Here is a 15383-nt window from a genome sequence, read left to right as displayed (position 1 = left end):
AGCAGAGAGTTCCATCCAACAGCAGTAGGAGTCGGTTTGCAGGAGACAGCTCAGAGGGGGTGGCAACTCAATCCCACAGGAAATCCACACAGCCGTAACAAAGCTTCATGTTACCGCACTATCCCAGCACCATAAAGTACATGGCCTTCCTGACACAGAAGAGCCTGAGGCTCTTTTACCAGCCCTCTTGACCCCTGTTGACTATACATGAGCATGTGCTGTGTGCATGCCCTCCCCCAGCACGGGAATGCGTCCCTGTGCTTGTATGTGTAGGTGCTCCGTGCATGCCCATGAACTCCCATTTCATCTCCAAGCCTTTGTGCTCCAGTGTGAAATGGACAAGGAGAGTGAAAACAGACTCATGTAGATCTGAAGGGGGACTGTGGGATGCATGGGAAATGTTTTCCTCTGCCTGTGGATCTTAACTAATCCCTTGAATTGATATTCAGGAACATGATTAGCACAAAAAAATCACAGGATTTAGAACTACAATAAAAATATATTGAAGCACAAGGAAATGCTTGAAAAATGCATTTTCTGAACATTCATTAAGCATTAAATTTCACTGAGCTTGGAAAGTTAATTGTTTTTCATTAGAGTTGCTCAGAGCAACTTAAGAAATGTCTTGAAAATTGTTCGACCTGAGGCTGAAGCAAGAAGCTTTGCTTGTTGACACAAGCATGCAAGAGGTAAAGAGACAAAGAGAGAACACAACAAGCCCATCTGACAAGCCTACAAACACTGTACAGCACCAGAAAGGTCACCAGCATCTAATCTTCTAAATCTACTGCATTTCCAGGCATTCTTGTCCTACTGAAGCTCTTGCTTAAAAACTTTGCCTTCAGGGTCAGCAGATCTTTCAACAGCCTCCCAGATGCTGCCGGGGTTAATTTGCTACAATTTTTTTTTTTTAAATTAATTGCTTCTTCCCTCCATCCCCCCTCCATCCACACACAGAAAAAGTCTGGAAAAAACAAACCTCAAGCCACACTTTCTGTGCAATTGGGATAAGGAAGCATTTCAACCCCAGCATCTACTAGAGAGGTGTTCGTTCACTCGATATGTATAATCTCCTGCAGTACTCATGCAAGTGTCTCATGCCAACAGGCCCCATTCCCTGGGGCTAGTTTAGCTGCAGATGGCGGGTACAGATCCATTCTCATGAGTGTGAGGAAGCAACATCCTCTGCTCCCTGGCATTGTTGTGAAAAGATCCAGAGAACACAGGCTTGGCTCAATTTATGCAATACACTGGTTCCTGGAGCTTTTGATTCTGGGACACCTACAGAAGAGTTCAAACCATGTATTAATTGTATGGGTTTGGTTCAGTCCTGCTGTGAATGTAACAAAACCAGTGTACAATATTGACCATGTCTACTCCAGAAAAGCACTTGCACTATCAAAAAACGCTGGCTGCCCATGGCTGCAGCAGTCATGTGACTGGGAAGGGGGGCTCAAGGGAACAGGGAACCAGTGCATCGGTCTGTACAATGCAAGCTTAAGTGAAGGCCAACAATCCCTCGCTTCCATAAGCAAAACACTTACTTAAAATTTTTAATTTGATTAAAACAGATAAAAAGTTTTGTGGCTTAGTAGTCACCAGCTATAATTCTGTATTCCACACCAATTAAAACATGAATGCCCTTTTACTATTTACCACAACCCATACTTTACACATTGCCTTAAAATGCTGAGTGATGAATTTCAGCCACCCTCCCATAAAATATGGAGCAATTCTGCCAAATTCCCTCCCATGCTCTTCATTTGATGGCAAAATAACAGAGGAACCATAATTCACTTGCTATCATTCTTTTCCTGCTAACGTTTTATTCAGAATGAGCTTCATTAATAAAGATGAAACTTTGGACTCATGACTGCTCCAGGTTTACAAAACATACAGGTTCCTTTACACCTTGGTTAAGCATGAACAATCACTGAACACACAATTTCCTAAAAAAATCCTGCATACCAAAATTGCATATTTTGAATTTTTAAAATTCACTAAACAAAATTTCACAGAGTGAACCCTAAAGTCTGTTTGCCAGAAAAGCACAAGCCAACAATGGAAGTTGGGACCATCCAGGAGAAAAACTGAAGCTGGACCCCAACACACACATCCTTCCTATTAAACAAGCAAATAAATACACATTCATACAAAGTAATGTGCTCTAAAAATGCAGGTGCTTGAATAATTACCCACACATTTTAGCAGAAGTTTTGGTTTCTCTAACAGTACTGTGTCACAGTAAGTTTCTGTCTTTCTTTTTCGTGGAACTGGGCAGTGACTTCTTACTGGACACCAGAGAATAAAAGCTAACCCAGAACCTGATGATTTTGGCACAAGCCCAAACGTGTTTCTCCACAGAGGAAAAATTACAAAGACAAGGCTGTTTTTTAAAATAATAATTAAAAAAATATTAGCAGTATCACTTTTTAATGCCAGGTACTGAACCAAGGAATGGGACAGACTGCACTGCATTTTTAAAGTAGTATGACTATTGACATACTTGAGAAACATTTTAACACTGTACATTACAACAAACTATTTAGTTCATTTCTACACAAGTCAGCAAAAAAGCTAGGTGATCTAACATATATGACAGCTGTAAATTTAAAATTCTAGTCACAGTCTAAAGCCAGAACAAAAACTTTTCAAGAACTCCTATTTATAAAAAGGAATGAACATACACACCATGCGCATACACGCAGGCAAAAATCTTGAGGTTTTACTTATTGCTCTTACACAAGGCTGTGAGCAGGCAAATGTCTGGATCAGAAATTAGGTCAAACATGCACTTCAGCAGGCACAAAAGTACAGGAAATTCATATTAACGAAACAATGTACTGTGTTACGTAGCACAGGATGGCATTCTGCTAATATAACACATCATTAATTCCGGATAAACTCCAGGGCTGCCTGTTGTATAATGTGTTACGCAGTGTGGTATTTTAACCTAATTTCTGATTCCTCTTTTATTCTGCACTCTCCTTATGGAGATGAAGAGGGCCTTTCTTTGCAATGCCAGAGAATCCTCGGCCTCAAGAGCTTCCGTCGGGCAGGTATGGCTGGAAGGAGGTAATATTACCTGTGTCACCAGGACCTGCTCCTTCACTGCCTCGCGGCTGGTTTTGTGCATTCACTGATGACTCAGATAAACAAATGCAGAAGCTGGGGCAAAACACACCAGCGCTGCTCTCAGAACATCTTTCACCTATGCCATAAGCTTCTGGCACACCCAGCAATTGCTACAGGATAAGGCAGTAGAGGGTCAAGTCCTGTGTCTGGTCAGTTCCTCAAGAGTCTTATAAAAGGCAGGATCTTTTATAGGATTTTTATAAGCAGCAATAAGTAGCATGGATGTCAGCAGAAATCTGGCTACCTACTGGCAACAAGAGACGAGCACGTTCACAAGACACATTTGGGACTACCTGGTGTTCCCTACTGCAACCGAATGAAACATGCTGCGGAGAGGTGTCCATGTAATTACAACATTTGCAAACCAGGATCAAGGCATACTGCACATGGGCCTCGCACAAAAAAGGCATTGAGTGTGTTATCTAAAGACTTTTTTTTTTTTTTGCTGTGCTATGCATACATATGACAGTAGATAAAAATCAGCACAATGGTTCCTCTCCATGTGTGACCAAATACACATCATCACAACTAAGCACCCTATATTCTATTCTTCAGTTAATGGGAATCAAGGAAGAAAATGGTGGTTTAGGAAAAGGGAAGGAAAGAAATCCAGCATGAAGTCAGAGGTATGCTCCAGACAGAAGTCAGAGCTGAGAATATTTATTGTGAACCAGCAACTGGATTTTGTGACACAACCAGAAAACCAAGGACGATTAAGGGGCCAACTTGGGCACTGCATAGTCAAAACTATGTTATAATATGGCATTCGGCAATCTCCAAGTACTAGAAAGAGCAGTTGGCAGACAACAAGAGGACTCTCGCTTCAGGGAGGTTATGCCTTCTTCCCACAAGAAGCAGCAGTGCAAATTAACAGATTTTTCTGTCTTATTAAAGGTCTGTCATGTGCCCCTTGATCCAATCCCTAAATCTCACCTAAGTTTCAGCTTTCAGACTTGCCAAATACCCAAATTCACACTGGGCTCTATTTTACTTATAAGCAGTACTACTAAAGCTAGTGGGACTGCTTAGAGCAAGGCGCTACTGCAGTGAACATTCAGGAATTTGGCTCTTCCCAAGAAGTCACCTGCAAATGACTGGGGTTTCATGACAGTCACAGGTAGAGGGAGACACTTCCTGTATTTGTTTTTCAAATCTGTCCTTATGAACATCAACATTAGTAAGACTGAAACATGGGAAGAGGCTCTGTTATGCTCGCCCAGACATTCTGATACCAGGACAGCCACAGCAGTTTAGGAGGAGTGGCCCACCCAGTAAAAGGTTAGGCTGGCCTCGATTCTTTTCCAAGATATGCCACTGCCTCTTACTAGATGATGGTATACAAGAGTCCTTGGTCTCAGTTTCGATGGTGAAGCTTTCTTAGAACAACATCTCTGTCACACCAGCCATGGGTGCACAGTTGCAACTCCCAGGAAAGAGGAAGGTAAAATGGGTCTAAATTCTTCAAAAACAATTAAGTAAACCTAACCTGCAGAAAATTAAGAGCAATATGTTATCACATCCTCACAGGAGTTCTAGGACTTCTCATGACCCATTTCTTCACTAATGGCTATGAAGGCCAGGTCATCAGGAAGTCTGCAGCCAGACTAGAGGCAAAACAGCATGTCTAATGTTTACCATGCAAAGCCATCCTTTCCATAAAGCCAGTTAGGTAGAACTGTTTTGACTGCATTTTTAGGTTTTCCTTCTAGCCCACTTTTGCTTCCCTTCTTGGAAACTCCTTCACATAAAAGATGCTGGAAATACTACTTCCCTGTAGTTGAAAGAAATGGGGAAATATGGGGAAAAACAGAAGCAAAAAAACAGATACCAAGGAAAGAAATGATTGCTTGTAAAATGCCTCCTTTTAAAAACTATTGTACAACTCCCTAACTTGGTTTAATTAATGCGCCGTTTAAAACATGTAAAACGCTTTACCAGCTAAATGATTTCTCTGTTTCATGAGTTTCCCTCCCTCCCCTCATTAACAAATAATGTGTGTGTGGACTGGTATTGAACACCTCGTACAGTTGTGCGCCAGTTCTCATTTCATTCTCTGTGGAGCAGTTTTGATTTTAATATACTGTGTTTAAAGAAGAGCCCGTACTGTATACTTCACAGTATAACCAGCTACACAGAGGTCTTTAATCTTGTAACACAATAAAAAAAGATCACTGTGAAGTTGCAGTCCCTTTGATAAATGGTTACGGTGACACATGCAGTCCTCCTCAGTGTCACTGCTGCCAGACACGGGACGTGATTTTCCCCGCAGGCTGCTGAGAGGCCTGATGCCACCCCTCCAGGGGCCACAGCCAGGCAGGCACCACTGCCCTGGTGCATGGCGTCCTGCAGTCACTGGGAAAAGCTGCACAGAATTGTCTTGCTCAATACCATCACCACCGACCCAACCCAACCCGACCCCCAGGGGAGCACAGCCCCTGCCACCTCAGCCGCAGGAGATCACCGTGAAGCGCTTGGAAATGCACGACATGTTGTGGAGGACGATGCCCAGGAGGAAGACCAGGACGCAGGCCACCAGGATCACAGTGCACACCCCCGACCAGGTGGAGCTTTTCACAGCGCCTCTACGGTCCGGCTCCTCCGCTCCCGCCTCGGCGGGAAGGCCGCCCTGCAGCGGCTGCTGCTCTGCGGGGATCGTCACCACCGTCAGGGACTTCTGCTGGCTGCCAGGCAGGAGGCGGCAGCCAATGTCTCCCGGCAGCAGCGCCCTCTCCTTGGAGAGGGGCAAGGGCAGCATGTAGCACCCATTGCTGGGGAGTTTGATGAAGACGGGGGTGTGCTCTGAGGTGTGGGGGATGGCGATGACAGCGATCACCTCGGGGTCATCAGGCAGCTGTGACACAGAGTACCCCGGAGGCAGCTTGGTGATCCCACGGCACCAGGGGCAGCGCAGGTCCTTCTGGCTGGTCCTCATCTGCTGCAGGCACACGGAGCAGCAGGTGTGCTTGCAGTCCAGCAGCTTGGGCCGCCGGCGGGGGCTGTAGTAGTTGAAGCAAATCTGGCACTCCAGCAGAGAGTCCTGGGATAAAGTCTCCATGGTGGCCGGTGCAGGGAAGCCCTTGTGATGAGCCTGGCCCTGACACCCCGTAGGCAAGGAGCAGCAGCCTTCCCACTGCTTCCCCTCAGGGCAGCACCCGCCTTCACAACACTGCTTCTCCTCAGGGCAGCACTGGGCAGCAGCTACGGAGAGCACAGGAAAACCTCCAGCCTGAAACTTTCAGTACCTGAGACAAACAGAAAAACGTGAAGGAACAGGTTACTCACAGGAACCAGTGGGAACATAACAGTCCAGCCAAGAGGGAATGAAAACTAACATTGGCTTTGTTATCTGGTGGGAGAAACAAATTAGCGATCCTTCACTAGAAAGCATCTTCCCACCAGCTTCAGCTAACAGCCCAGTAGCAAAGCTTCAGGTCAGTCATTAGTACTATCACCAGGTTTCCTTTCTTTTTTTTTTTTCTCCCCAATTTTCCCAGCAATCAAACCCCCATCACCCCCATCAGTCCACCACTCACAGTTCCATTTATGCCCATAAACAGGAATGGCTGTATAGTTCACTAGCCGGGTCCCACAGCAACTACCTCCTGTCATATTTCCAGGACTTTTCAGCCCTTCCTGTGCCAAAACAATTGTTCTCATTTAATCCTTTAAATCCCTGAGGACTTTTAGCTATTTGGCTCAACCGCTAAGTCTGTATGAAAGGTGAGGGAAAGAAAAAGCATGTTTAAATGGAAGCTTTTCCACAGGCTCCTGAACTTGTGCCTGTGCACAAATGAACTGCAACACCTACATTTGCACATAATGAAAAAGAACGGCATCGTTTTCAGTCAAATTAACTGTTTGCCCAGTTACACAAGCAGCTTGTTGAACACAGCCCTCTGAAACAACCTTCTCACTAAAGAAAACCTCACCTGTGACAAAAGGCTCTGTTTAGACCAAGGACCACTGAACACCATGAAGAACAGAAATAAAACAGAAAAATAACAAAGAAAGATAATGCACTGAATTAAAAGCAAATTGTTACTAATCTTGCTCTAAATTATTCCTTACAAAGGGATTCCCTTTACAATTCGCATTTTCCCACTTATTACTTACATCTTTGCCAAAAAAAAAGGCATCTGTGTTTACTTGAACAGTGTGTAGTTTAGCTTTGTTTGATTTTGGTCACTCCCAACACAATTAATATGAGGGGGGTGACAGTTTTACAACATTTTACCCTTACTTCCTTCCTGTGTTTGAAAAAGTATCAGCCTGCATTTGCATCCAGAGAATAAAGAAAATCCAAAATATTTGCAGGGTGACCTTTGATCTTCCCTTATTGCAACGTTATTGCCAAACCAGAGTTAGCACCCAAGGACCACAGCTTTCAGAGGACTTCCTCCTTTCTATACAATAATTTCTTGCTCTTCTCTCTAGATTATAGCAACTAGGTTGCAACATACTAATCAATGGCTGATGTCAGTAAAACAAATATTGTAGCTTAAGAAGAGAAGTCAGGCATGGACGCGGGGTTTGCAATGCAGGACAGTGCTCTGGACCTCACTGTCCTGTATCCTGCTTCAGCAGTATTTAAATAGGGAAAACAAAATTCACGTCATCTCTTCAGATGCTGGTGACTGGTATCACCGACATTGGCAGAACTGGCCCTGCTGCTGATTTTGTAACAGCAGTGGATTTTGGCTCACAAGAGGCTTCAACAAATATGCAGTGATAATCCTGACTCAGGAGGGAGTGAGGGTTGCAGTTAAGAAGGCAGAAGCTTCTGAAACACGTACAGTGCCTGCAGAAGGAACTGGCATACACTGTCCACCAGCACTTTTGGGATGCTTTATCTCAGTGTGGCACAGAGGCCACTGCTGAGAGAGACCCCCACCACCATGAAGCCCATGGGACACCTGCTCCACACCAGTGCCATGCTACACAAAGGCATCAACAGATACTCCGTGGAGCTGAACACTGCTGCAGCAGAAGGGGCTACACATCTGCTGCCTGTGTGCAGGCCACACCAAGGGAAAGTGAAAGAAAATGAGGAGAGGTTTTATCTTCTTTATTTCCTTATCTATTACTATCTCCATATCCCTATGGTACAGGCACACACAAAGGAAGACTATCAAGAAAGGAGCTGACATGATAATAGACTAGCATGCAGCTGAGAGAGAAAAATGAAAGAGAGATATCCATGATGCTGGGCAATTTCTGGCTGAAAAAAACATATTAAGAGACAAAGGCCAGAATAGAAATTAGTTTTAGAAACTCAGGAAGGAATCACTGAATCCACCAGATCCAGTTTTCAGCCACAAGCAACCCAGCAGATTTGCATTTTAAACAGAAGTATCCATACAAAGTCTGCACTTATGCACCATCCAAGTCAAAGTTGAGCTCTTACCTGCTTTATCTGCAAATCTATCAAAAAAATCAAGTATCAGCCAAAACCATTGTTGTGTCATTTGCCCTCGTCACACTGTGACACCCAAGGTGGGCAAGGGACTGATGACAGGAAAACAGGCAGGGGAACAAAAGCAGAAAACACTGTCAGGGATACCCACAGGTCTCTGCAAAAGTGATGGCATGGATGGATAGGGGCACACAAGTGGAATGGGGGGCTGGGGACTATGACAGTGAAACCACACACACAGACACAACCCCAGCTGACAAGCAGTGACTGCCTGGCACAAACCTGACAGCAACTGGAAGCTCTTCAGGGCTGAGATCTAACTTTTAACACAAATAATAACTAACTGGAAATTAAAATCCACAAGGTCCAAAACTCGTGTGTCAGAAAGGTGCAGCAGAAGCAAAGGAAGCAAGAAGAGACAGACTGTGCAAAGAAGTATCAGGAAAGCTCTCTGCCTGCCCTACACTCTTTCCTTTTCTGTACATCTGCTCTACATCCACAAAGTTGCCAGTGGCCGGCAAGGAGAGGAATTCACAAGCAGTTACAGAGACCCAGGGGGAAACTTGCAAAGCTGATGACCCCTGCAGCAGCCAGGTGGCTGAGAGCATGGCACAAAGGTCCTCCTTGCAGATCTGGGCTGCCCTCTGCACAAGCCATGAGTTTTTCAAATTGTATGACTCAAGAGCAGTAAAGCTCTGAAGAATAAAACAAGTATTTCAGCTGTCTGTCAGTCCTGCTATCTGTTCTGCCAGTATCTTGTTGGAGACCACAGCAATGACCCAAGCTCTCTTTGTTTGGGTGAGCAGGAGGCCAGGAATGCCAAGGCATCAGCTTCCTACTCCCCAAGAAGCAGAAGTGGCATTCGTTGCTCTTACTATTGACAGCTTCCCAGCACAATGTGGGGGGGGTGCTGTGGGAGGTCAACAGATGAAGGTTGCTGCAGCTGTGACAGTGAGAGGAAGAAAGCACAGGTTTGCTCTGCACAAATATTAACTACAAACTGGTCCCCAACTGGCCAGGTCACAAAAGACAGCTACTTTTGGAACCCAGCAAAGGAAGACACTGAACATCCATGCCCAGAGCTGTACATAAAGTCAGAGAACACAGTAATTAATGGCAAATCCTTGCCCAGCAACATGGTATTTTTCCCATGTAAGGGTAGCCCCTGTGATATTAAGCAATGGAAACCACAGCCTTGAAGGGGTGCCACCTTCACTGAAGAACTCAGAACTACCTTAACACATACTTCCTAACTTACTAGGGCCCAAAACTATACTAACTTGAAAACCCAAAAAATACACTTCATTGATGCCTGTGGAATCCAATACAATTCACAGATGATTAAACATCATATAACATTTTAAAAGACTGGCTCTGAGGCATGCTGATGTAGTTAACTGATCACTGAGAGAAAGCCTCAAAAACTTTGCATAGACTTACACATGGATTTAGGCAGTCTACTTGCTGTACAGCAAGGTTATAACAGAATTTCAGCAGGGAGGTGCATTGACAGTACTTCACCTTTCCCGAGGAAGGTTCATTATGTAAACTCCCCAAACACATTAACAATTCTTTGGCAGTAGTAGTGAGTATGTATGATTCATGAAGAAGAAAGAATCATTCATTTCAGGTGCCCTTAGGCTGTAAAGGAGATGGGGTGAGGAACGAGTGCTGTTCTCAATAGGAGAACTAATACCAAGAATCATGTGCCCACAGATACGGAAGGAAATGTGTGCTAGAGTCACTTCAAACAGATAATGAGGAGGAAGGAACATATTTAATATTTGGAAGCATTTCTGCTACAAAAATTCAGCATTGGTGAATGTTTTTCATAAATTCACGTTTGCACAAAACATACTCGGGCTACTGCAAATGCCCAGGACGTACTCCCTGATTTCCCCTGAATATCCTTCACTAAATGATCTTACTTATTTTTAGGCTGTTCTGTAGCACTAATTACCATAGTAACTGAGAACAGCACAACGAACAATTAATTTATTCATCACAACACCCATGTTAAGAGACAAGTATTATCATCATTGTATTCTTTCATCATCTAAGAAAAGAAGTGCTGAGAGACAAAGCAGTTGGTCCAAGGTCACGGACCACCCAGATCGCCTCAAAAGTTCCTGTACAATTTCATCACAACTCTACTTTTCACCCCATGAGCCACAGGCCAGAGGTAACAGATTCTTTTCTGCAACAAAGCTCAGAAACCTACACATTTTTCCCCACTGCTTACAGCTGGCAGAATCCCCATGGTATGCCTGGGATTTCGGGGGGGGCTTTCATTAAACATAGCAGCTTTTTCACAGATTATGAAAAACACGAGAGCCTGTGCTCCAGAAGGTAAGTATCTCCACGGGCATAGTTCATCCACCATGCACATTACAACTGAGAGGCTACATGCATTTTGAGGGACATAAAGCTAACAATAAAACAACAAAGTAAATCCATTCTTCTCTTCAGAATTACGTGTTTTCCAGGAACCTTCCTGTAAGCCAGGCAGCCTACACTCACCATCCTTTCCACTTAATTATTCACAATTGCACACAAATATTGAAGATGTAGTGTTTTAATTTAGCCAAAGCCTCAGCCAGTGCAAGCTGTCACTGCTCCTTTAGCTTTAGTCCAGCCCTTGCCAAGATGAGCATCTTGGTCTACACAGTCCTGGGTGCATAAAGCCACAAAGAATAAAGCTGAGTGAAACTGTGATACTTGAGTCTGTAATATCCTATGAACCAGCACCAGGGGATCCATGCTGATGGCAAGAGAACCTGCTGTGGGTGATCCCGACGGTACACATCTGACAGAATGCCAGTCTGTCCTGCCTCTCAGGCAGCTGAGAAATCAGTGGTGGATCACAAAGAAGGAACCTAGTTGCAAGGTATCATCCCACAGCATTTACCTTAGAAATTGTCACCAGTCAGCCCTAGGAAGAGGAGCCAGAGGCAGAAAGGTCACCTACAGGAATATAACGACATGTAGACATTTATGGGTTTGGAGCAAAAACAGATCAGGTGAAAACACTAGACTTTGGCATTTAGAGAAAACAGAGAGAGACTCACATGCTGCTTCGTGTTCCATCTCACACAACCAGCTGTGCTGCTCTCTCCTTTTATCTGAAAACTTTGACACGTCCACATTCCCTGCCTCCAAAGACCTTATTTTGGTCAAATATGACCAGGATAAGCTGCACTTTGTTCCAACAGCAAACACTACTAATCACCTGCAATGTGCCAGGTCAGCAAACATTTCATCGTGCTGAGACAGAACAGTACAGCTATATGCTCATCAGACAGTTTCACATGAGGCACTTTACAAGTAAAAACCATTATCTGAAATTAAAATATTCCACAGAAATATGCCCATTTCAGACTAGCAGAGACAGAGAGCTGACAGCTTTCCTGCCCACACAGCCTCTCAGGAGCCCTCTGTGCAGGTGATCCTAGTGGCCGGGAGCGTGATCTGCTCCTCACCAGCCCAACTCTGATAAGTCTGCATGCTTTTGACAAGGTCAGTTGCAAAGCTGTCCCACAGCTGTGATTCCCTACATCTCCTAGTCCCCCTCCATCCTGGCAGAGCACCTCCAGGTGCAGCTCTGCCCTGCTAAAAGGAGTGTGATGGTACTACTCACCATTCCGGCTGCTCTAAGTTTCCCTTCTCTCCATGAGGGGTGCACTAGCAGGATGAAAGACCTGACTGTGGTCCTAAGACATACCACATCAGAAAATTTCCCAGTGCAGGATATAAAAAGGTTCCTCTAATTTTGCGAATAAACAGAATCTCCAGCATTCAAAGCATCCCGAGGGATGATGCTCATTTCTACAGCCCACTCTGAGCACAATGCTTGCAAGGCCATTAGCACTTCCTCACTTTTTATTGGCTGCTCTTAATTGTGCCTGACTCACTTCTAAACACCAGGATAAGAGGAATCAAAAGCCAGGTTTTTCCACCACCATGTGAGAGATCCATTTGCCATTCAAACCACCATCATGATGAATAGTGGTGGAAGGTGGGGTGTAAAAAGAAATCTACCTCTCAGCCCTGAACAAAAGCAGCACTAGTAGCTATTTATCACCAGGACAAAGGGGCAAGGGGTTAGGTAGTTGGCAAAGACAGACTTAGAAGCTGCTTCCCGAACTTAAAGTGAGGTCACAAGTTAAGTCACTGAGGCCAAAATCCCACAACATATGGGAGGAGCTACTGGTGCTAAACTCACACTCAGTAACAGCTTTCAAATGCAATGTAACATCCTCTTTCTAAGGGATTTTCACATAAGGCAATATAATACTGTGGCATTCAAACTACTGAGGGAGGCATGAAGCACCTGATCACTCAAATTACAAATTTTACTCTCCCATGAGAGCTTTATGCTTCATCTGCCATTGATAGGATTTGCCTGATACCTAAATAGAAACTTAATTAAAAGATTCTTCCCTCCCTCCCCTGAGGATCTGGTATTAGACTTAAAAAATCCACCATCAAAAAAAATCAAATTTAAATAAAGCTCAAATGCAGACTTTTCTCACTGTTACAGGTCAGTGGGTGACTGAGTCTATTAAGACACTGGTCTATAATTACAGGAGAGAGTGCTACAGCTCTCCAAGGTCATTGAGTGGATTTTGATAAACTAGGACAAAATCTACCTGCCTATGGGCCCAAACAGTGAGGAAAGGAATCAATACTCACATGTTCATACACTGCCTAAACAATGCAAAAACTGGAAACTCGACTTCACACTTACCTCAGGAAACAAAAGCCCTTCAAATGAGTTTTAATTGCTGTGACTGCTCTGTGCCCCACCTCGTACCCACCCCGACTCCCACCCACTTAACATGGTTTCTGCTCTCTGCACTCATCCAACACAGCTTCCCGAAGACGTGACTATGTGACCCACATTCACGTGGCTGCTCTCAAGGCCTGGGATGGCCTGGGGTTTCTTTTCTTCAAGTACAGGAAGGGGTTGTGTCATTTTTTTTTAGCTTCAGAAAAAGTGGAGGGAAAAGCACAACAGACCTAGGGGAGTCAAAGTAATACATCCTTTTACCTTCAAATAGATGGAATTAAGAAATTGGAAAATATTTTATTAAAAGCCCCACAACAATAGGTAAGGAAATTCTTTCATACATCATAATTAGTAGAATAAGGTCTGAAAGGGATTAGAAGGGCACAAGGAACTTTTTCCATCTTTCTACCTTTCTCCTGCAATCTGCTAAGTGGGCAGCACAAAGGAGTAAAGCCCCCTGTTTATCAACAGAGAATGTGTAACAGCGGTGCCAATGCCAAGCCGCCACTTCAAAGAGTTTATCTTCACAAGAGAGTGGAAGATAGCCAACTAATCTGCCTCCTCAAGGTCAACGGCTCTGTCATTTCATAATGCAGACAAATCATGATCTTCATGAAGTTTTGGCCTCTGATAAGCGCTACAGCTACTCCGGGTCACGGCACTGGTCATTCTGGTTTGCAGATTACACCAAAAGGAACTGGAATTGATCCAAAAGCTCCTTTCTTATTGGAAACTAATCATTCACCCTGTAACATTCTGTCAGCTAGTAATATTAATACCACCCTCACTTCCTGGATTTTGGGAACAGTCCAGCTCTCACTGCAAATATGGATCAGAAGCAGAGTTAGATCAAGCCTGAACTGCATAATATTGATGATTTCCCATTTCATGATTTATCTCTCTGTCTTTACACCAGTAAAATCCTCTGAAGAGATGTAGCAGGCTATATTGGATAAGTAATTGCTTCCAATACTTTTCTAAACCATGTGTTTCTACCTGTGACTACAAACACTCCACAAGCTTCAGTTCGACCAGTTATGGAGCACGTGACATGACCTCAGCCAGGGAAGTTAATGGGATGACACGTGCTCTTGAGGTCAGTAGCATTTACATACTTAACACATGATCCATCAACACCACCAATACAGAACCTGGTGCCAGAAGCCACAGGCAGATCAAGGTAATCTCCAAGTGCTGACACCTTTGCTTCCCCTGCACCACCCTGAAACACAATACAACCTTCCCAAAACAGCTGCAACTAACAAACTGGTTGCACATCAACTATCCCAACCAACTCCACATTGTCACACAAAGCCCCAGCATCACCAGGTGAAATTGCAGATTAGTGGTGAGACAAGAAACTAACACCAGGAAAGGCTCCTGGCTCTCTCCATGCCCATGGGCATGTCCATGACAGAAACAAGACTCCCAAGGATGGACATCTCGAACGAAGCCTAGAACAGTGAGGGGATTTGCACCAAGTCTCCCCATCACATGAACCAGCACTGTTTTCAGCCAGCAGCAGTCTTGCAGCTAAGCAAAGCAGTGCTCTCTCTCAAGAGAGATGATCGTAACTCAGGTTAGCACTACCACAACTCTCTCCAGTGGGCTGAGATAAATTACAGATCTGGGACACTGAGCTCAGAGCTGCTACCCCTTCTGCTATGACAGACAGGCTGTGGTGGAGACTGGCAATTGGCTGCTCAAATGCTCATGCATGGGAAGATGAACTATTCCTGCCCACATTATGTGAAACCTACTGTTTGCTTTCCTTCACAGAGATGGTACTCTATTCCAAGAGCCACTGCTGTAGCTGCATGAAGTTTATCAGACCTGCCAAGCTTTGTCAAGTTAAATTTCATTCTTTACAGTGAGTTTGAAAGTTTGGGCCAGACATCGCCCATCATACTTCTGCCAGTCAAAATCTGCTTTTGAAACATCCTGGTGTGAAAATACCCTCCATTTGGCAGCACTTAAACTAACAGTTTACAGCAATTTTGCTGTATGAAGGAGTGCAAATGCTCAGAAAGGGCTGTGTTACGCCAC

The 15383-nt window shown here is 44.3% G+C and overlaps 1 protein-coding gene across 3 annotated transcripts in view; it reads right to left on the bottom strand.

Annotated features, from left to right (window-relative positions):
* Positions 1-1792: 1792 nt before the first annotated feature.
* The window catches only part of RNF152 (ring finger protein 152), a 42221-nt gene continuing 28630 nt past the window's right edge, over positions 1793-15383 (bottom strand). Inside the window, exons 1-3 of one of the 3 annotated variants that reach the window (XM_019286286.3) lie at positions 11617-11640; positions 11457-11512; positions 1793-6377 (exon numbers count right to left, since the gene is read on the bottom strand). In XM_019286286.3, coding sequence (XP_019141831.1) covers positions 5579-6190 — 612 coding nt within the window. In that variant the 5' untranslated portion in view covers positions 6191-6377; positions 11457-11512; positions 11617-11640 and the 3' untranslated portion in view covers positions 1793-5578. Of the gene's footprint in view, positions 6378-11456; positions 11513-11616; positions 11712-15383 lie in introns of those variants that run through there. The other 2 variants (XM_019286287.3, XM_010400160.4) reach the window with 2 other exon arrangements.

Source organism: Corvus cornix, chromosome 2 (assembly GCF_000738735.6).
Source record: "Corvus cornix cornix isolate S_Up_H32 chromosome 2, ASM73873v5, whole genome shotgun sequence".
NCBI classification, from domain to species: Eukaryota; Metazoa; Chordata; class Aves; order Passeriformes; family Corvidae; genus Corvus; species Corvus cornix.
Note: the sequence above shows the minus strand (reverse complement) of the source record. Positions and strands in the feature narration are given on the sequence as shown.